Raw genomic sequence first — 22447 nt, forward strand, 5'->3', positions numbered from 1 at the left:
TAGAATTGTCTGACTCAACATTGTCATGTGCATGGCTTACACACACGTGTTTTTATGAAAAGTTTATAAATATCAAAATTATCACCTGCTGTGGCAATTTTTCATGTGTGCATGTGTGTGTGTGCATACAGTGCACTCACATGTGCACATGCGCGCTCACACACTTTTTTTTAATGTGTTGGCCATCTCCCACCGTGAGAAATCACAAAAGCGATTGGAAGTTCACTATTTTTTCACAGTGGTTGTTCTGCATATATATGTAGGTATCACCTGAGGTGGAAGATAAGTAGTAGTGGTGGTGGTGGTAGTAGTAGTAGGAGTGGTGGAGGTGGTGGTAGTAGTAGGAGTGGAGGTAATTCTAGGTTGCTACGTGATGGCTGGGTTTACTATTTTTAATCAGGCTAAGTAAAATTAATGCTTCAGAAATATATGGGCAAATAAGGTTTGTAATTTGTCTGCATCAGTTTTCCACAACTCTCAGATACGTGGGCTGATCCTGGATGCCACTTTTGATGACATCCTTCCACTGGCTCTACCTCGGATGCCAGCGTGCATGGGCAGCATTGTCACTGCTGCTATTCGCAATCACATGAATCTCAACCCGGGCGATCAGTTATCTCTCTACTATGGTCCCGTCACTCTTATTCGGCGTACTAAGGATGAAATAATCACCACAGAGTGAGTTGTGCCTTTTAGCAATCATATTTGTATCATTTTACTAGGATATTCACTTGAGAAGTGGTCTCCAGAGGCCTATGACCACAGGCAAGTGTATAGCCATTCAATTAGGTTGGATGGTCGTGTTTATTTTTTTTCTTATTATTTTTTTTTTTAGCAAGGAGTTAGTTTATTGTTAAGATAATGTATTTAAGATATAATGACTCATGAAATCGTAATAACACAGTTGCGAACAAACCACATCACAGGTGGGAATTGAACTCATGGCGAGTTTAGTCCCTCCCCTTGATTTTTTTTTTTTTAAGATACAATATTGGGAATATTAATATTAGAAGAGTATTAGTGTAATATGGAAAAATATCAGATATATTTACAAATGATGTTGTGCAGTGACAAATGGCAATACTGTACAGAGACTCCTCACTTAACGACCTGCCTGTTTAACCCTTAAACTGTCCAAACGTAGATCTACGTTCATGTGCGTAGCACTCCGACCTTGATTTTCCCCATTTGAAAGCATGTAAAAAAAAAAGTAGATCTACGTTTGGAGCGCCCTGCATGTGGACATAGATCTATGTTTGGACAGTTGAAGGGTGAACGACTGTATGGACTTCCATCCAGCTGTCCGACCAATCAGTATTGTACGCTGAATGAGAACTTTGGCCATGGAAACTTGCTAACGTGCTTAATTTAAATGTTGAGGTGAAAGATAATGAAGAATTAGTGGAATATGTCGAGGGAGAGCTAACTAACGAAGATTTAACTGAGTTGGAAGCTCAGCAGCACTTTCAGCTTGATTAAAGAAGTTCACTGTAAAGGGGTTAGCTGGTTAGTTCTGGAAAGTGAATGTTGCTCTGTTAGAACTAGAGGGTACGGACCCAAATGTTGAACAGTTCACAAAAGTTGAACGGCAGATGGATGAACTTTTACGATGCTATCATGAAATTTATGAAGAAAAAAGGCAAATAACAAAGGAGACCACAGTAATGGGATTCTTGTGGAAAGCTACACCCCGGACCCCTACCCCTACAAGTCCTTCCATTTCCACTCCATCATCTTCCTTACCCGGGCCCTCTACACCTGATAACCCTGCTGATAATTCCAATGATGACGCTCCTCTCTTATCAGCCAATTCGCTTAAGAGCCTAGTCGTAGGAACGAAACTCAGTCGTTAAGTGAGGAGTGCCTCTTTATGATTATGAAGCACGGTTAAATTATATTGCAAATATGTATATATATATCATAGGTAGTAGGTTGTAAACAGCAGCCGCCCAGGGAGGTACTACCGTCCTGCCAAGTGAGTGTAAAACGAAAGCCTGTAATTGTTTTACATGATGGTAGGATTGCTGGTGTCCTTTTTTCTGTCTCATGAACATGCAAGATTTCAGGTACGTCTTGCTACTTCTACTTACACTTAGGTCACACTACACATACATGTACAAGCACATATATACGCACCCCTCTGGGTTTTCTTCTATTTTCTTTCTAGTTCTTATTCTTGTTTATTTCCTCTTATCTCCATGGGGAAGTGGAACAGAATTCTTCCTCCGTAAGCCATGCGTGTTGTAAGAGGCGACTAAAATGCCGGGAGCAAGGGGCTAGTAACCTCTTCTCCTGTATATATTACTAAATGTAAAAGGAGAAACTTTTGTTTTTCCTTTTGGGCCACCCCACCTCGGTGGGATACGGCCGGTGTGTTGAAAGAAAGAAGAAAGAAGTATATATATATTACTTTATACAGGGCATAGTAGTTTTTTGTAGAATTTCCTATTACATTATCAAAGAGAGGTATGGAAAATTATTTTGATGTTAGAGGTGTACCATATATAAGGTGAAAGCAAACACTGAGAGTAAGCTTGTAAATTTTGGTGTAATTTTGAGTAAAGGCTTGATTAATGGATTACTAAATTCTACAGTATTCATTGGTTGATTTAGATGCATGAGAAATCAGTTGTTTACTTAGACATGAAAGTATTGCATGCCTGTGATGGTTTGCTTGGATGAGGCTATTGAAACATATTTCATACTACATTCGACCATTTTTATGAATTTACCACAATGACAGTTTTGTTTTACATCCTTTTGCCCGTCATTTGCGGCCGAATTTACAGTTCTGTAATCTATGTATGGTAATTATGGCTTTAGCCAAAATATCTTGCACAGGCTCCTAGAACTTCAACAGTAACAGCCTGGTTGATCAAACCCTGATCCACCACAAGACTTGGTCTCAGACCGAGCCACAGGGGCATTGACCCCTGAAACTCTCTCCAGGTATACTGCAGGGCATTTGATATTATGCAGCGATCCACGAGCTGGGTTCTTGAGGCCTCAATACAAAATATGGTACTATTATTTTCACTACTGTATCTACAAAGTTGCCTTCCTGACCTGTAACTCAGGCTTTTATATCTTGCACACATATTGTATCGATTAGATGGCCAATTCATTCTATAACCTGTCTAGAATAGTAATAATAATAATCTTCATTTCTACAAGTACATGATACAACTTATACAGAACTAACTGACATCAGTGACATACTATATAGAAAACCCCTGATTATGTTGAGCATTTCGGGGAAATTAGGTTAATTTTGTTCCCAGGATGCAGCCTAACACCCAGGTACTTATTTACAAAATATTAAACTGATACTATGAGAATGGAGGGTCCAGAATAGATTTTCTTTTTCCATACTAAAATGAACTTTCCATATCTGCAAGGTAAAGTAATGACATTACTTGTTTTTAATACTAAATGACCCTAGTATCTTTAGCGCTTAGCTATGTGCATAAGCACAGGAAAGTTGTTAGGTTTTATTTCCTATTTTCAGTATGGCATTTTTTTTTTTTCATATTTGCAGTCACATGTTTTATTGTGATTTCTTCTATGATTGTAATAATAGTAATTTGTCCTTGATTTCAGTGAGACTCAGCTGCGATGCAACCGTAGCAACGATCTGTTAATGAAATTAATGCGTACCAGATATCCAGAGTTGTTGTGCACCCAGTCCATAGAGGTGCTTGCTCAATGGATGTCAGAAGAACCTGCACTCCAAGGTACATTGAAAAGTATTGTTCTTGTAGTAGGTTAAAAGGCTACGACAGCTCGTGCTGTACAGGCCTGCCCCCATAAGTCTGGTGTCTGGATGATCACTAATGCTTTGATGCCTCCCAACTGCATTAAGAAAAGCAGAGCATTGTACTGTTATTTTGGTATTTGGTTTTGTTGTTTGGTATCTTGAATATAAATATAATGTATATTCTCCATGGGAAAGTGGAAAAGAATCCTTAGTTTCTAAGTCGCGCATGTCAGAAAAGGCAACTGAAATGCCGGGAGCAAGGGGCTAGTAACCCCTTCTCCTGTATAATAATCTAATTTTGAAAAGAAGAGAAACTTTAATTTCTTCTTTTTGGGGTAACCCAGGTTTGGTGGGAGATGGCTGGTGCCTTAAAAAACAAAAATACTGTATATCTATAGACTTTTGGTTACTTATAATATTTTATTTCTCTCAGCTCGCTGGCCATCTCCCACTGAGGTGTGTGAGCGTGTTAGACAGGAGTGAATGGACACGAATGGTTTTCGGGACCTGACGAACTGTTGGAGTGCAAGCAGGGTAATATTTTGTGAAGGGATTCAGGAAAACCAGTTAGCCGGACTTGAGTCCTGAAAATGGGAAGTATTATGCCTGCACTTTAAAGGAGGGATTTGTGATATTGGCAGTTTGGAGGGACATCTAAACTGTCGTATCTGAGCGTCTCTACAAAGACAGTGATTATGCATGAGTGATGGTGAAAGTATTGAATGATGAAAGTTTTTTCTTTCTTTTTGGGTCACCCTGAGTGGGAAATGACCAATGTGTGAAAAAAATAATAATGCTATACAATTTTCTTCTTATTCTTTTTAGTAATTATTACAGGAAAAGGGACTACTAGCCCATTGTTCCCACCATTTTAGCTGACTTTTACAACACGCATGGCTTACGGAGGAAAGATTCTTATTCCACTTCCCCATGGATATAAAAGGATATATTATATTGGGGAGGAGGAGTATGGAAGAAGTGAATGTTTTCAGATACAGTGGACCCCCGGTTAACAATATTTTTTCATTCCAGAAGTATGTTCAGGTGCCAGTACTGACTGAATTTGTTCCCATAAGGAATAATGTGAAGTAGATTAGTCCATTTCAGACCCCCAAACATACATGTACAAACGCACTTACATAAATACACTTACATAATTGGTCGCATTGGGAGGTGATCGTTATGCGGGGGTCCACTGTACTTGGGAGTTGACGTGTCAGCGGATGGATTTATGAAGGATGAGGTTAATCATAGAATTGATGAGGGAAAAAAGGTGAGTGGTGCGTTGAGGTATATGTAGAGACAAAAAACGTTATCTATGGAGGCAAAGAAGGGAATGTATGAAAGTATAGTAGTACCAACACTCTTATATGGGTGTGAAGCTTGGGTGGTAAATGCAGCAGCGAGGAGACAGTTGGAGGCAGTGGAGATGTCCTGTCTAAGGGCAGTGTGTGGTGTAAATATTATGCAGAAAATTCAGAGTGTAGAAATTAGGAGAAGGTGTGGAGTTAATAAAAGTATTAGAGGGCTGAAGAGGGGTTGTTGAGGTTGTTTGGTCATTTAGAGAGAATGGATCAAAGTAGAATGACATGGAGAGCATTTAAATCTGTAGGGGAAGGAAGGCGGGGTAGGGGTCGTCCTCGAAAAGGTTGGAAGGAAAGGGTAAGGAAGGTTTTGTGGGCGAGGGGCTTGGACTTCCAGCAGGCGTGTGTGAGCATGCTCAATAGGAGTGAATGGAGACGAATGGTACTTGGGACCTGACGATCTGTTGGAGTGTGAGCAGGGTAATATTTAGTGAAGGGATTCAGGGAAACCGGTTATTTTCATATAGTCGGACTTGAGTCCTGGAAATGGGAAGTACAATGCCTGCACTTTAAAGGAGGAGTTTGGGATATTGGCAGTTTGGAGGGATATGTTGTGTATCTTTATACGTATATGCTTCTAAACTGTTGCATTCTGAGCACCTCTGTGAGTGTGGTGAAAGTGTTGAATGATGATGAAAGTATTTTCTTTTTGGGTCACCCTGCCTCGGTGGGAGACGGCCGACTTGTTAAAAAAAAAAAATGCTATACAAGAGGCATTTGTGAGCGTGTTAGATAGGAGTGGACACGAATGGTTTTTGGGACTTGACGAATTGTTGGAGTGTGAACAGGGTAATATTTGCGAAGGGATTCAGGGAAACTGATTAGCTGGATTTGAGTCCTGGAGGTGGAAAGTACAGTGCCTGCACTTTAAAGGAGGGGTTTGGGATGTTTGCTGTTTATGACATCTGAACTGTCGTATTTGCACACCTCTGCAAAGATAGTGATTATGTGTGAATAATGGTGAAAGTGTCTTTTTTTTGGGGTCACCTTGCCTCTTTGGGAGATGGCCAACATGTTGAAAAAAAAATTCATTGTTTTTCTAATGAGTAATCCATCATAATTCTCGATTGGGTTTCAGGAGCCATCATGAGTGAATGTGGGGTGGATAATGACTTGTGCTCGACACTTCTGGCAACATACATCACAGAACAAGGTGAATCCCACCCGTTAATGATTGGAGAAGATATGACAGACAGTGACAAGAGCAAATTACTTCTATATCTTGTAAGTTCTTTTTATCAGAGCAAATTACTTCTATATCTTGTAAAGGAGGGGTTCGGGATATTGACAGTTTGGAGGGATATGTTGTGTATCTTTATACGTATATGCTTCTAAACTGTTGTGTTCTGAGCACCTCTGTAAAAACAGTGATTATGTGTGAGTGAGGTGAAAGTGTTGAATGATGAAAGTATTTTCTTTTTGGGGATTTTCTTTCTTTTTGGGTCACCCTGCCTCGGTGGGAGACGGCCGACTTGTTAAAAAAAAAAAAACCTTGTAAGTTCTTTATCAGAGCAGATTACTTGTATATCTTGTAAGTTCTTTTTATCTGTTGCCCATCCTCAGTTCCTAACTTAACAAAGATGAAAGACTCAGACACTTGCTACATTTGGGAATCTTTGTTGTGGGGAGTATTTGCCAGCAAGTGGCTTCCTCAGTCTGGTCAAGAGAGGAATGGTGGAAGATGAGGAGGAGTTTGAGGTAATCAGTCCCTCAACCTTGAGCTGATGTATTCAATCCATCAAGACTGATGGACTGAACATCAAGATTGTTGGACTGAACACATCAACTCAAGGCTGAGGGACTGATTACCTCAAACTCTTCATCCTCCACCATTCATCCTTTTATCAGACTGAAGAAGCCACTTAGTGAATAGTTTCTGCACTAAAGATTCCCACATGTTGCAAACTTGTAAAATTCTTCAACTTGTCAGTTTCTCGACCATTCACATCCTAACAGATTTTTTTTGAGATCTAGAATGTGTTCTAACAAATGAAAAAAGTTTGTAATCCAAGATCCAAAGTTGTTAAAAAAAAAACATACCACAGGCGAGTATGGAACCTGCCAGCTGGCTACGATAAGGTTCATCCAACTAGGCATATTTATACACCATAGGAAGGTTAGGATAGGTATGGTTTGTTTGCAATCGTGTCATTACGATTTTGTGAGTCCAAAGATGTTACTTAAACAGTAATTAGTTCTACTGTAATAGAAGTCAAACCACATTAATCATGGATTGTTCCTTCCCCAGGCTAGCAAGTACCTGGTGGATTACAACAGTCCTCATAACAACCCTCTCGAGCCGTGCTATTTCCGTAAACCCTGGAAGCCGCTGAGTGATTCCTCATACGTCCAGGTTTGAAATGCTTTATAAAAGTTGTATTAACCCTTAAATGGTCCGAACGTATATATACGTTTTTTCAACATCTGAAAGTATGTAAAAAAATGTAATCTTTTTTTTTTGTTTTACATGTGAAAACGTGTAAAAAAACTTTTATCTACATTTTTTTTGTTATATGTGAAAATTTGTAAAAAAAAGTAGATCTACTTTTGTAGCTACGAATTTGAACGTTGATCTGTTTGGACCGTTTAAGGGTTAAATGAATTGATGAGATGCTTTATAAAAGTTGTATTAAATGAATGGATGAGAGTAGGAGCATGTTTAGCCATAATGGTTAAAAAAAAAAGTTTCTACTACTTTATTGTGATGTCATTTTTTGTCATATTTAAAAAAATAAATTACTACAGTACAGTGGACCCTCGACCAACAATATTAATCCGTTCCAGAGAGCTTATCTTTAGGCGAATTTATAGTTAGTCGAATTAATTTTCCCTATAAGAAATAATGGAAATTCAATTAATCCATTCCAGACAGCCAAAAGTATTAAAAAAAATAATTTTTTTTTCATGAAATATACATTTCCCTACAAAGAAAACAATGAGACATGCACGATAACTATATAAATAAATGTTAAAATGACACTTACCTTTATTGAAGAGTATTGATGAGTGATGAGACACTGTTCTTCTTGAACACTCTGGAATTTTCAGAGTGATACATGAGTAAAGGCTTCACTTTGCAATCCTCACTAACATTACAACAAAACAACAAAGTTAACCTGTCTTTCATAGACTTGTGTCCTGGGAGTGCCTTTACCTCCTGAGTAATGTAGGTCCTGTTTGGCATTTTCTTCCAGAACAGTCCTGTTTCCTCACAATTGTACACTTGTTGGGGTTGGAATGTTTCAGCTTCATCATGCTTTATCACACTTTGTATGCCACTACGATTCTTAAAACTCTCACACCAACCTTTGCTGGCCTTAAATTCACCAGTATGAGTACTAGTTCCAGGCATTTTTTCCTGTTCACCTGGGTGTTAGTCAACCAGTGTGGGTCGCATCCTGGGGGACGAGATTAAGGACTCCAATGGAAATAAGTTGGACAGTTCTCGACGATGCACTGACTTTCTTGGGTTATGCTGGGTGGCTAACCCTCTGGGGTTAATTGTTTCACGGTAATTGTTTCTCGTTAAGCCACACCAACAATAGTCTCTCCACATCTTCGAGTAGTACAGCTGATGGTGGTGGAGCAACAGCTGACGGTGGTGCAGCAACAGCTGACTGTGGTGCAGCAGCAGCTGACCGTGGTACGGCAGCAGCTGACGGTAATGCAGCAGCAGCTGACGGTGGTGCAGCAACAGCTGACGGTGGTGCAGCAGCAGCTGACTGTGGTACAACAGCAGCTGATGATGGTGCAGCAACAGCTGACTGTGGTGCAGCAGCAGCTGACCGTGGTACAACAGCAGCTGATGGTGGTGCAGCATCAGCTGACTGTGGTGCAGCAGCAGCTGACCGTGGTACGATAGTAATTCTCACCCTTTTTACCACAGGGTTGGCACTAGAAGCTTTCTTTGGGCCCATGGTGGCTTATTTAGTAGTTACAAGCACTATAAACAGTGGAATAATACAAAATTTATCGAATATATGCATGGAACCGGCCACGCTGGCTTGTAAACAGTGATGGCAGGGCAGCTGAAGCGCTCAGGCTGGACGGACATTTTTGGGACCAATCATGTTGGTCGAGTTTTTCATTGTTGGCCGGGCCAAAATTTTTATGCTCAAATGCTTCATTGGACGAATTTATTGTTAGACATTGCCTTCGTTGGCCGAGGGTCCACTGTATTATGATGTCATTTTTATGTCATATTTGTTTTAATTATGATGTCATTTTTGTCTCTCAGTTTTGCACATTTATTAAAAAATAAATCCAAACAGTGAAAAAATTTAATTTTGAAATCCATTGTTTCCCCTGCAATTAAAATAGGGATACTGTACATATTTTTTTACTCTGGTTAATATTACAATTCCTGGCTCATAACTCAAAAAAAATGAACATATCACTAATGTGACAAACATGAATAAATTATGTAAAAAAAAAAATTAATACAGTATTGTTAAATTTAATATCTTTCGTACTTTACCAAATCGTGTTGAGTACATGTCATGGGTGTTAATCGAGAAATTATTCACCTGGTGTAAAATCCACTTAGTGTCTCCTCTGACGCACATCCTTGTTGATAAAGAAAGACAAGTCTAACTTGGACCATTTACAAGCCACAGTGTGTCTTGTAAATGGTCCTGTAGGACCATTTCATTGCTTTTCTTGATTTCTCTTTAAGTGGACACCACAAACACGTATATACAGTGGACCCTCGACTAACACTATTAATCCGTTCCTGAGAGCTCATCGTTAGTCAAAATTATCGTTAGTCAAATTAATTTTCCCCATAAGAAATAATGGAAATCAAATTAATCCGTGTAGGACACCCCAAAGTATGAAAAAAAAATTGTTTTTACCACATGAAATATTAATTTTAATACACACAAACTGAAGAAGACATGCACAGTTACATGACACTTACCTTTATTGAAGATCTGGTGATGATTGATGGGATGGGAGGAGGGGAGAGTGTTGATGGTGTTAGTGTTTAGAAAGGGAATCCCCTTCCATTAGGACTTGAGGTGGCAAGTCCTTTTCCGGGGTTACTTTCCTTCCCTTTAAATATCTCAAACCAACCTTTGCTGGCCTTAAATTCACTCGCATCACCACTAGTTGCTGGCATTTTTTTAATTAAATCGTCATGCAACTTCCTAGCCTTTTCACATATGATCGCTTGAGAGATGCTATCCCCTGCTATCTGTTTTTCGTTTATCCACACCAATAACAGTCTCTCAACATCTTCGAGTACTTGCGATCTCAGTTTTGAAAACATAGTTGCACCTTTGACAAGAACAGCTTCCTTGATTGCCGTTTTCTTGGCCACAATAGTAGCGATGGTTGATTGGGGTTTTGTGTACAACCTGGCCAGCTCGGAGACACGCACTCCACTTTCATACTTAGCAATGATCTCTTTCTTCATATCCATAGTAATTCTCACCCTTTTTGCTGTAGGGTTGGCACTAGAAGCTTTCTTGGGGCCCATAGTGACTTATTTTGCAGGTGCAATCACTAAAAAAGCTGTGATAATATGAAATGTTCCGATTGTATGCTTGGAAGCGACCGCGGTGGCTGGCTGGCTGGCTTGTAAACACTGGCCAGAAGTGGACGCGTCTCAGACGGAACGAATAGTGTTGGTCGAGTTTTTTAGCGCTAGTCGAGGCAAAATTTTTGCGTTAAAATGTATCGCTAGTCGGATTTATCGTTAATCGATGCCATCGCTGGTTGAGGGTCCACTGCATTTCAGTCCTGGCTTAACATAAGTCAGTAATAAAGGTAGAATTGCTAACAGTATGTTAGTTACTTGTGTAACTAATATGACATTAGTTGCACACATGTCTGTTTACCTAATGTAAGTTCAGCTTTTTTAAGCATTTTCCTATCCATATACCTGAAGACATGTATGCCAGTTAAGCATACATGTTTCTCAAGATTTATGTAATCCACTGGTGACATAATTTTTCTCTATGATGACTTCGTGATTCATCGCAGTTACTGTGTTCTCCCATTTTCCTGACCTATATTAAATTCCATTATTCATCAGTTCAATTGCTCATTTTATTTAAAATAATTAAAAAATTGTACATTATATACAGTGTACAGAGAGGCAGAATGGACACTGCATTAAAACAATGTTTCACTTGGGGACCAAGCTTTTTGAAGTCTTTATCATTTAGTCTTTAAAAACCTCGGCCTTCAAGCAAAACGGTGTGTATTTTGTCTCTTGTTTTGCAATTCAGTGGTATTTTATATCTCTTACTCTCTGTACGTACCATATTTTCCAGCATACAGTGGAACCTCAAAAATCGAACTGCTCCCAACTCAACCAATTATGTAAGTGTATTTTTGTAAGTGCTTTTATAAGTGTATTTTTGAGGGTCTGAAATGCACTAATCTAATTTACATTATTCCTGATGGGAATAAATTCGTACGGTAGCGACACTAGAACAGCCTTCTGGACCGAAGAAAGTTCTATATTTGAGGTTCCACTGTATAAGACAATGTTAACAAGCAGTTGTAACGCAATATTAGTAAATGACTCTTAAAGCTTAACCCAAAGCCTACCTTGGACCCTGACCTTGAGCTTATAAGGCACAGGCTGATTTTCCAAGACTGTGGAGTAAAAAAACACTTTTTATGCTGGAAAATATGATAATCTACCCTAATAACACCATACGGTAGTAAATTTTCAGTAACAGTCTTCTGATAATCTCGCCAGATACCTGTAACACTGCACTCATTCATTTACTATTAAGAATCATGTTTAGAGTATCATGAGGGAATGACGTGTGAATTTCCAATCGGAGTTAAAAAGTAAGATTTACATATACAGTATATACTGTATTAACCTGTAAACGGTCCAAACGTATATATACGTTTTTTCAACATTTGAAAGTATGTAAAAAAAGTAGATCTTTTTGTTTTTTTTACATTTGAAAATGTGTAAAAAAAACTTTGATCTACTTTTTTTTTTTTGTTATATTTGAAAATATGTAAAAAAAAACGTAGATCTACTTTTGGAGCACTACACATGTGAACGTAGATCTGCTTGGACCGTTTACGGGTTAATTTTCAGGGGAAAAGATTCCATATGTAAGTGTTAATGTAGATTAGAAAGGAGGAAGTGATGTAATTTTTGACAAGTACATGTAGAGTAGCAGGATGCAAGACAAATACAGTGGACCCCCGGTTAACGATATTTTTTCATTCCAGAAGTATGTTCAGGTGCCAGTACTGACCAAATTTGTTCCCATAAGGAATATTGTGAAGTAGGTTAGTCCATTTCAGACCCCAAACATACACGTACAAACGCACTTACATAATTGGTCGCATTCGGAGGTGATCGTTATGCGGGGGTCCACTGTACGTGGAACCTCAAATATCGAACTTTCTTCGGTCCAGAAGTCTGTTCGAGTGCCTTTACCGAATTAATTTATTCCCATCAGGAATAATGTAAATTAGATTAGTCCATTTCAGACCCTTAAAAATACAAAATACTCTGAAGGAGGGGTGTTAATGTTGCAGTTTAAAAACTGTAGTGTAAAGCACCCTTCTGGCAAGACAGTGATGGAGTGAATGATGGTGAAAGTTTTTCTTTTTCGGGCCACCCTGCCTTGGTGGGAATCGGCCAGTGTGATAAAAAAAAAAATACACTTATATAAGCACTTACAAAAATACACTTACATAATTGGTTGTGTTGGGAGCAGTTTTATTTTTGAGGTTCCACTGTATATATTTTTTTAAAATTCTTAAATGTTTAGTGCTAGTCATGAGCTAAAGACACATTATCAGTTAACTACAAAACAATTCATTTTTAAAGAAATAGAGAAGTAAGACAATAGCAGTTTTGGATTAGCGGAGAAATAAAGAATAATTTCAGAAAGATTTTGCAGGTTTAAATATCTCTTCTTCACATTATATTTCTTACTTTAATTTCAGGTTGACTGAAGGAGTCCTTGAAGTTAGACCATCGTCTATAAACAGAATTAATCATTACTTAAACCATGTCACTTGGGTTTAATATTTACCATAGTTGTAAAGTAAAAGGACACAAGTGCAACTAATGTGACATTTTATTGTGGCAACGTTTCGCTCTCCAGGAGCTTTGTCAAGTTCCTGGAGAGCGAAATGTTGCCACAATAAAAATGTCACATTAGTTGCACTTGTGTCCTTTCACTTGACATATTGTCGGTAATTCTACCAACTTCATTACATTTACCAAAGTTACTGAACTGTGGTTTCTTTTGTCAGCTATCATTCCAAGGATATTATTCTTAAGATAGTATTCACAATGCATTTTTTTGAAACTTTTTTTATGATAGATAAGGCAATACTCGCAGGGATGACATGCATAAGGCACTTCATGTAATATTTACCGAACTGATTATCTTGATTAGGCATTAAGGATATAGGAACCATTGTAACGTGGGGATATATAAACTTAGTATTTTGTACATCTATAAGGCAAAATTAGTTTTATTGATTGTCCATCCTGAATCACTAAGTCTTGATAAATATTTGGCAAGTGTATATCTTAAATATAGTTAAAACCATTTTATGCTAATTTTTTTTACCAACTTATTATTTATGGTACATATTTCTTTATTCTTGCTTAGTTTCTTAAAAAGCTCTTATCAAGATACAAGCAGTAAAGGCTAGCTTTATTGAAGAAACGTGCGTATATAGTGGACCACTAAATTTGTTTTATATTTTTAAAGAAAATAGTACTACATCTTTCTTAGTTGTTCTGATATACACCTACCATCCGACTTACGACCTGCTCGACTTACGACCACTCGACTTACGACCTGCTCAACTTACGACCACTCGACTTACGACCTGCTCAACTTACGACCACTCGACTTACGACCTGCTCAACTTACGACCACTCGACTTACGACCGTGTTTTTTATGCCAAATTTCTGGGAAATAAACAACTATTTGTGTTGTACACAGTGTTTATCCTAAACCTTACAGTATAAAATACAGTACTAACAGCATAAAAAGTAAAATAAAACATGAAATACCAAAATAAAACAATAAAATAAAGGCATTACAAAAATGTTTTGTTGATATTCAGTAGTAAAGTTCGACTTACGACCATTTCGACTTACAACCGGTTTCTCGGAACCGAACTAAGTCGGTTCATGTATATTCAATCAACATATCAGCAACTTTGTCTTAGCAAGCACCCATAGTATTATTGCTACTGGTCAGTGAGAAATTAAAACCACGTTACCCTGACTGGAACAATTCACAATTAGCTGAACCTGCAAGGTAGATTTTTTAACACCAGCCTGGCTCATACCTGGAGAGGGTGTCGGGGGTCAACGCCCTCGCAGCCGGTCTGAGGCCAAGCCATGGCTGGGCTCCAAGAATAGAAAAGCTCTCAAAAGTCATCAAAGGTGGCCATCTCTCAACACGGTACAGTGACTAGAAAAAAGGAGAAAAAACAGTTTTCTGGGTCGCCTTCCCTGGGTGGGAGATGGCCGAGAGTTTTAAGACTCGCTTGCCATTGGTTTAACCCCACATGTTCAGTGGTTTGTTTGCAGTAGTGTTATAACAATTTCATGTGTCAAGATAGCCAGTGTTAAAAAAAGTCAATTCTGCCTTGCAGGTTCATAGTTAATACATATTAAATATCTTCCAGTCTGGTTCTTTAACCCTTAAACGGTCCAAACGTATATATACGTTCTTACGCGTAGCGCCCCAAACGTATATATACGTTTTATATTTCCTGCCATCAAATTTGGCACAATTGGCCTGAGATGCCTTGTCAGCATAGAATGGGTCCTAACACTCTGTGTGCGCGGTGTTAAAAAAATCTGGGGCTACTTAGTACCTTGTGGGAGCGCCAGTTAAATTGAGCGCCAGCTAGCGCAAACAGTGCGGTAAACACCAAGGATTCACTGATGTAATGTCATATTAACACTCCTCTTTTAAGAGGAAACTGATGTTAACCCCAAGTTTAGGGTCTGACTATCTCTGTATCTCTGTACCTCTGTCTATCTCTATCTCTGACTATCTCTCTTCCTCTGTCTCTGTCTACCTTTGTCTATCTGTCTGTCTCTATCTGCCTTTGTCTATCTGTCTGTGTATCTCTTTCAATCTGTTTCTCTTTCTATCTGTCTGTCTATCTCTGTCTCACAGGTACACATAAATACAAGTATACATAGCATAAATTACCTAGGATAACCCAAAAAATCCAGACAAAGTACTATAATCTGCTTGAAGATGTGAGTAAAGGTGATGACGCAGTCTTGTGGCTCTCTCTGAGACAGAGAGCTAGACAGATAGACAGGGAGCTTGACAGACAGACAAATAGACAGACATGTTTGTGTACCAGCAAAATGTCAGCTCTTATCAGATGTTATCTCATCATGTCACTGTCAGGAGTGGACTTTGTTTTTCATGCTTCATGGCAACTTATTATTACCTATTATTATTATTTTGTATTAAGAGTAAGGTTATGAGGATAAAAAGATTAGGTGATGAAAGCTTGGATATCAGATTGGAGGGAGAGAGTATGGAGGAGGTGAATGTATTCAGATATTTGGGAGTGGACGTGTCAGCGGATGGGTCTGTGAAAGATGAGGTGAATCATAGAATTGATGAGGGGAAAAGGGTGAGTGGTGCACTTAGGAGTCTGTGGAGACAAAGAACTTTGTCCTTGGAGGCAAAGAGGGGAATGTATGAGAGTATAGTTTTACCAACGCTCTTATATGGGTGTGAAGCATGGGTGATGAATGTTGCAGCGAGGAGAAGGCTGGAGGCAGTGGAGATGTCATGTCTGAGGGCAATGTGTGGTGTGAATATAATGCAGAGAATTCGTAGTTTGGAAGTTAGGAGGAGGTGCGGGATTACCAAAACTGTTGTCCAGAGGGCTGAGGAAGGGTTGTTGAGGTGGTTCGGACATGTAGAGAGAATGGAGCGAAACAGAGTGACTTCAAGAGTGTATCAGTCTGTAGTGGAAGGAAGGCAAGGTAGGGGTCGGCCTAGGAAAGGTTGGAGGGAGGGGGTAAAGGAGGTTTTGTGTGCGAGGGGCTTGGACTTCCAGCAGGCATGCGTGAGCGTGTTTGATAGGAGTGAATGGAGACAAATGGTTTTTAATACTTGACGTGCTTTTGGAGTGTGAGCAAAGTAACATTTATGAAGGGGTTCAGGGAAACCGGCAGGCCGGACTTGAGTCCTGGAGATGGGAAGTACAGTGCCTGCACTCTGAAGGAGAGGTGTTAATGTTGCAGTTTGAAAACTGTAGTGTAAAGCACCCTTCTGGCAAGACAGTGATGGAGTGAATGATGGTGAAAGTTTTTCTTTTTCGGGCCACCCTGCCTTGGTGGGAGTCGGCCAGTGTGATAATAATAATAAAAAATATGAAAAATAGAAAAAAAGGTATATCGGCAACACTTCTGCAAGCGGCAGGACTCGATGTTGCTGTCGCATGAGCATCCAGTGCCAACTTCTCAGCCTCATGTCTCCGTAAGTACTAACCCTAAAAAAAATTTTTTATTCTTAAGTACAGTGGACCCCTGGTTAACGATATTTTTTCATTCCAGAAGTATGTTCAGGTGCCAGTACTGACCGAATTTGTTCCCATAAGGAATATTGTGAAGTAGATTAGTCCATTTCAGACCCCCAAACATACACATACAAACGCACTTACATAAATACACTTACATAATTGGTCGCATTCGGAGGTGATCGTTATGCGGGGGTCCACTGTACTTAAAAAATGTGCTCTTTTTTTTATGATTTTTTTTTTTTTTTCAAAATATTCGGGGCACTGCGCAAGTGAACGTATATATACGTTTGGACCGTTTAAGGGTTAAGTCATTTATAGTTGGCAACATTTGTCTAACTATTATGCTTAATAATAGGCAAAGTATTTTTTGTTGTTGTTGTTATAATCTAAATAGCACTGGAAGCTGAAAGTGAATTTGTAAGGCTGTTCTGTCTAGTAATAACCTCAGTACACTCTGTAAAGTAATAATGCCCTACTATTACTTGCCTTATTATGTGCTTCCAGACTGAAATTTTATTTCATGCTGGGAAATGAAAGTCGAATCGACCTTAAATTTTAATAAGCTTTTTAAATTTTAGTGCCAGCAAAATCATGTTAAAATTTTTGCCTGTTATTTCAGACATTCCTATTTGTAGCAGAATTGAAAATTGTGATCTTCAAAAAGTTACTCTATCTGTATATGTTGGAAAATAGTTGAAGCATTTTATTTAATTATAGGTTTATGCTTGAATACTGTCTATGTTATATTACAGTTTTCACGTAAATGTATTTCCAGACAATATTAGGTACTGTATGACCCTTGTGGTTTTAGTGCTTCCCCATGATGATGAAACAATCTACGCTGTACCAACACATCTTATATGTTCTTAGATATAACAGTGGTTCCAACTTTAATTTACAACAAGTTGTCCAAATGATATTACCTTGTGCCAGTCTAATTTTAAAATTGATTTTATATACTGTATATTAAACACTTAAAATAGGCTATCTTTTTTTTTTAATACAGTGGACCCCTGGTTTACGATCAGCTCCCAATGCGACCAATTATGTAAGTGTATTTATGTAAGTGCGTTTGTACGTGTATGTTTGGGGGTCTGAAATGGACTAATCTACTTCACAATATTCCTTATGGGAACAAATTCTGTCAGTACTGGCACCTGAACATACTTCTGGAATGAAAAAATATTGTAAACCGGGGGTCCACTGTACAGTATTATATTCTTATTACTACACATGATAGAAGATTATTATTATTATTATAATCAAGGGGGAAGCGCTAAACCCGGAGGATTATACAGCGCCTGGGGGGGGGGATGTGGAAGGCATTCAGGCTTAATTCGGGGAACTGGAGCACAGATCCAATTCCCTAAATCAAGAGCCCCTCACCAACATCAAGGAACCTTCCTTGAGGGGCCTACATGATAGAAGAAAAACTTTATAGCTTTTTGCATTTTCGGGTCACCCTGCCTTGGTGGGAGACGGCTGGTATGTTGGAAAAAAATATACAGAAGGATGTTCGAGTGCCAATTCTGAATGAATTTGTTCCCATAAGGAATGATGTAAATTAGATTAATCCATTTCAAACCTCCAAAAATACACTTACAAAAGCACTTACATAAGTACACTTACATAATTGTTTTAGTTTTGAGTTGTTTGTATCCCGAGGTACCACTGTATATCCGTGGGAAAGTGTTAAGCCTACAAGAGTTAATTCCAGTTTCTCAAATCAAGAACCCTTGAAGGGAACAGGCTCTTGAAAACCAGTATTATCATGTACTGAAATGAAGTGTCAAGGTATTTTTTCAAATATGCACAAAATTGTGGAAATATAGATGATGGGGGCATTTACATGGAGTCAAAACAATATTCACTTTTATTTATTTTGTATATACTGCATGGTATTAAATATTTTTTAACATAATTTTTTAATTTTTATATCATATTCCATATTTTAGACTACTTTTGCATTCATATTATTTCTACTCTGAGCCGGACACAAGGTCTCATGAGGAATATTTTTATATATACATTACTAGCGAGTTCTTTACAATGCTCTAAGAGGTCTGACTAGTTTGAGTTCTGTAACTATTTATTATTTGAGGTGTCAAGCCCATATGAGTCATTCAGTGGATTTGTTGGTAAAGACTTGATCCTCCATTCATTCATTTATTGAGAGAGGTATGTTTAAGCACTTTAGGGATTTTAACAGCAGACTTCAGGGATTTTAATAGCGTACTTCTGGGATTTTAATAGCGTACTTCTGGGATTTTAATAGCGTACTTCTGGGATTTTAATAGCATACTTCAGGGATTTTAATAGCGTACTTCAGGGATTTTAATAGCATACTTCATTTCATCTGAAGGTACATACAGAGTTGGTCTTAATGGCAGACTTTGTTGAACATGTTTAAGGTAGCATTCAAATAATCAATATTTTCAGGATAGATTGATGATTGAGCATTATAGTGTAAAGTTAATATAACAGTTTAAAATACTGTACATAGTGTTCCAAAAATATTTTTTTATAAGTTTTGAAAGTTCATTCTTTTTGTGTACATAGTTTTTCTTTGTATAAAGTGAAGAGGAATAAAAAGAGTAAGAATTATAGGAGAATAAACCTGATGAGCAGGGAAGTGCACAGGAAATTTTATACAGCCTCTCCTCACTTAGCGACGTACTCGTTTACCAACAACCTGGACTTACGATGGGCTCTCTGACCAGTATTTATACCTAAATAATGCATATTAGAGCTGATTTCCTGTTCTGTTTATTACAATATACAGTAAACTACTGTATAAACATTTAAAAATTTTATAAATGGTGCAAAGGTGACATTTAAACAATATCAAAGATAATTGACACAAACCCACCACCATCATAGTATGCTCCTCACTTAGCAACAAATTCATTTACTGATGTGGTCTTAGGAATGCAACTCCATCGTTAAGTGAGGAGAAGCTGTATTAAAAGAATTAAGGCAAGATAAAGTATGACTGCAGAAGAACAAGATAATTTTATGAAGAGTATGGGTTGTACGGACCTACTGTTTACATTGAAGCTTGTAATTGAACAGTATATAGATAAAAGGTAAGGAATATTTTGTTGCATATATATACAGTGGAACTCCAAGTTTCGTACAGCTCCCAACTCGAACAATTATGTAAATGTATTTTTGTAAGGAGGTAGTAGGTTGGTAGACAGCAACCACCCAGGGAAGTACTACCGTCCTGCCAGATGACTGTGAAACAAAAACCTGTAATTGTTTTGCATGATGGTAGGATTGCTGGTTTCTTTTTCTGTCTCATAAACACGCTAAGATAACAGGGATATCTTGCTACTCCTACTAACACTTTGGTCACACTTCACAGACACGCACATGCATATATATATATACATACATCTAGGTTTTTCTCCTTTTTCTAAATAGCTCTTGTTCTTTTTTATTTCTTCTATTGTCCATGGGGAAGTGGAAAAGAATCTTTCCTCCGTAAGCCATGCGTGTCGTATGAGGCGACTAAAATGCCGGGAGCAATGGGCTAGTAACCCCTTCTCCTGTATACAATTACTAAAAAAGAGAAGAAGAAAAACTTTATAAAACTGGGTTGCTTAAATGTGCGTGGATGTAGTGCGGATGACAAGAAACAGATGATTGCTGATGTTATGAATGAAAAGAAGTTGGATGTCCTGGCCCTAAGCGAAACAAAGCTGAAGGGGGTAGGAGAGTTTCAGTGGGGGGAAATAAATGGGATTAAATCTGGAGTATCTGAGAGAGTTAGAGCAAAGGAAGGGGTAGCAGTAATGTTAAATGATCAGTTATGGAAGGAGAAAAGAGAATATGAATGTGTAAATTCAAGAATTATGTGGATTAAAGTAAAGGTTGGATGCGAGAAGTGGGTCATAATAAGCGTGTATGCACCTGGAGAAGAGAGGAATGCAGAGGAGAGAGAGAGATTTTGGGAGATGTTAAGTGAATGTATAGGAGCCTTTGAACCAAGTGAGAGAGTAATTGTGGTAGGGGACTTGAATGCTAAAGTAGGAGAAACTTTTAGAGAGGGTGTGGTAGGTAAGTTTGGGGTGCCAGGTGTAAATGATAATGGGAGCCCTTTGATTGAACTTTGTATAGAAAGGGGTTTAGTTATAGGTAATACATTTTTTAAGAAAAAGAGGATAAATAAGTATACACGATATGATGTAGGGCGAAATGACAGTAGTTTGTTGGATTATGTATTGGTAGATAAAAGACTGTTGAGTAGACTTCATGATGTACATGTTTATAGAGGGGCCACAGATATATCAGATCACTTTCTAGTTGTAGCTACACTGAGAGTAAAAGGTAGATGGGATACAAGGAGAATAGAAGCATCAGGGAAGAGAGAGGTGAAGGTTTATAAACTAAAAGAGGAGGCAGTTAGGGTAAGATATAAACAGCTATTGGAGGATAGATGGGCTAATGAGAGCATAGGCAATGGGGTCGAAGAGGTATGGGGTAGGTTTAAAAATGTAGTGTTAGAGTGTTCAGCAGAAGTTTGTGGTTACAGGAAAGTGGGTGCAGGAGGGAAGAGGAGCGATTGGTGGAATGATGATGTAAAGAGAGTAGTAAGGGAGAAAAAGTTAGCATATGAGAAGTTTTTACAAAGTAGAAGTGATGCAAGGAGGGAAGAGTATATGGAGAAAAAGAGAGAGGTTAAGAGAGTGGTGAAGCAATGTAAAAAGAGAGCAAATGAGAGAGTGGGTGAGATGTTATCAACAAATTTTGTTGAAAATAAGAAAAAGTTTTGGAGTGAGATTAACAAGTTAAGAAAGCCTAGAGAACAAATGGATTTGTCAGTTAAAAATAGGAGAGGAGAGTTATTAAATGGAGAGTTAGAGGTATTGGGAAGATGGAAGGAATATTTTGAGGAATTGTTAAATGTTGATGAAGATAGGGAAGCTGTGATTTCGTGTATAGGGCAAGGAGGAATAACATCTTGTAGGAGTGAGGAAGAGCCAGTTGTGAGTGTGGGGGAAGTTCGTGAGGCAGTAGGTAAAATGAAAGGGGGTAAGGCAGCTGGGATTGATGGGATAAAGATAGAAATGTTAAAAGCAGGTGGGGATATAGTTTTGGAGTGGTTGGTGCAATTGTTTAATAAATGTATGGAAGAGGGTAAGGTACCTAGGGATTGGCAGAGAGCATGCATAGTTCCTTTGTATAAAGGCAAAGGGGATAAAAGAGAGTGCAAAAATTATAGGGGGATAAGTCTGTTGAGTGTACCTGGTAAAGTGTATGGTAGAGTTATAATTGAAAGAATTAAGAGTAAGACGGAGAATAGGATAGCAGATGAACAAGGAGGCTTTAGGAAAGGTAGGGGGTGTGTGGACCAGGTGTTTACAGTGAAACATATAAGTGAACAGTATTTAGATAAGGCTAAAGAGGTCTTTGTGGCATTTATGGATTTGGAAAAGGCGTATGACAGGGTGGATAGGGGGGCAATGTGGCAGATGTTGCAAGTGTATGGTGTAGGAGGTAGGTTACTGAAAGCAGTGAAGAGTTTTTACGAGGATAGTGAGGCTCAAGTTAGAGTATGTAGGAAAGAGGGAAATTTTTTCCCAGTAAAAGTAGGCCTTAGACAAGGATGTGTGATGTCACCGTGGTTGTTTAATATATTTATAGATGGGGTTGTAAGAGAAGTAAATGCGAGGGTCTTGGCAAGAGGCGTGGAGTTAAAAGATAAAGAATCACACACAAAGTGGGAGTTGTCACAGCTGCTCTTTGCTGATGACACTGTGCTCTTGGGAGATTCTGAAGAGAAGTTGCAGAGATTGGTGGATGAAT

The 22447-nt window shown here is 38.5% G+C and overlaps 1 protein-coding gene across 4 annotated transcripts in view; it reads left to right on the forward strand.

Annotated features, from left to right (window-relative positions):
• LOC128697296 (phosphatidylserine lipase ABHD16A) overlaps positions 1-13670 on the forward strand; it is a 46006-nt gene extending 32336 nt beyond the window's left edge. The window contains exons 10-15 of one of the 4 annotated variants that reach the window (XR_011394556.1): positions 482-678; positions 3601-3734; positions 6200-6345; positions 7370-7474; positions 13054-13147; positions 13278-13670. Coding sequence is in view for 2 of the 4 variants with exons in the window: in XM_070104102.1 (XP_069960203.1) it covers positions 482-678; positions 3601-3734; positions 6200-6345; positions 7370-7474; positions 11400-11498 (681 nt within the window). In the remaining 2 variants the exon portion in view is untranslated. Of the gene's footprint in view, positions 1-481; positions 679-3600; positions 3735-6199; positions 6346-7369; positions 7475-11399; positions 11514-13053; positions 13219-13274 lie in introns of those variants that run through there. The other 3 variants (XR_011394557.1, XM_070104103.1, XM_070104102.1) reach the window with 3 other exon arrangements.
• Positions 13671-22447: the final 8777 nt, after the last annotated feature.

The sequence above is a fragment of the Cherax quadricarinatus genome, chromosome 89 (genome assembly GCF_038502225.1).
Source record: "Cherax quadricarinatus isolate ZL_2023a chromosome 89, ASM3850222v1, whole genome shotgun sequence".
NCBI lineage: Eukaryota > Metazoa > Arthropoda > Malacostraca > Decapoda > Parastacidae > Cherax > Cherax quadricarinatus.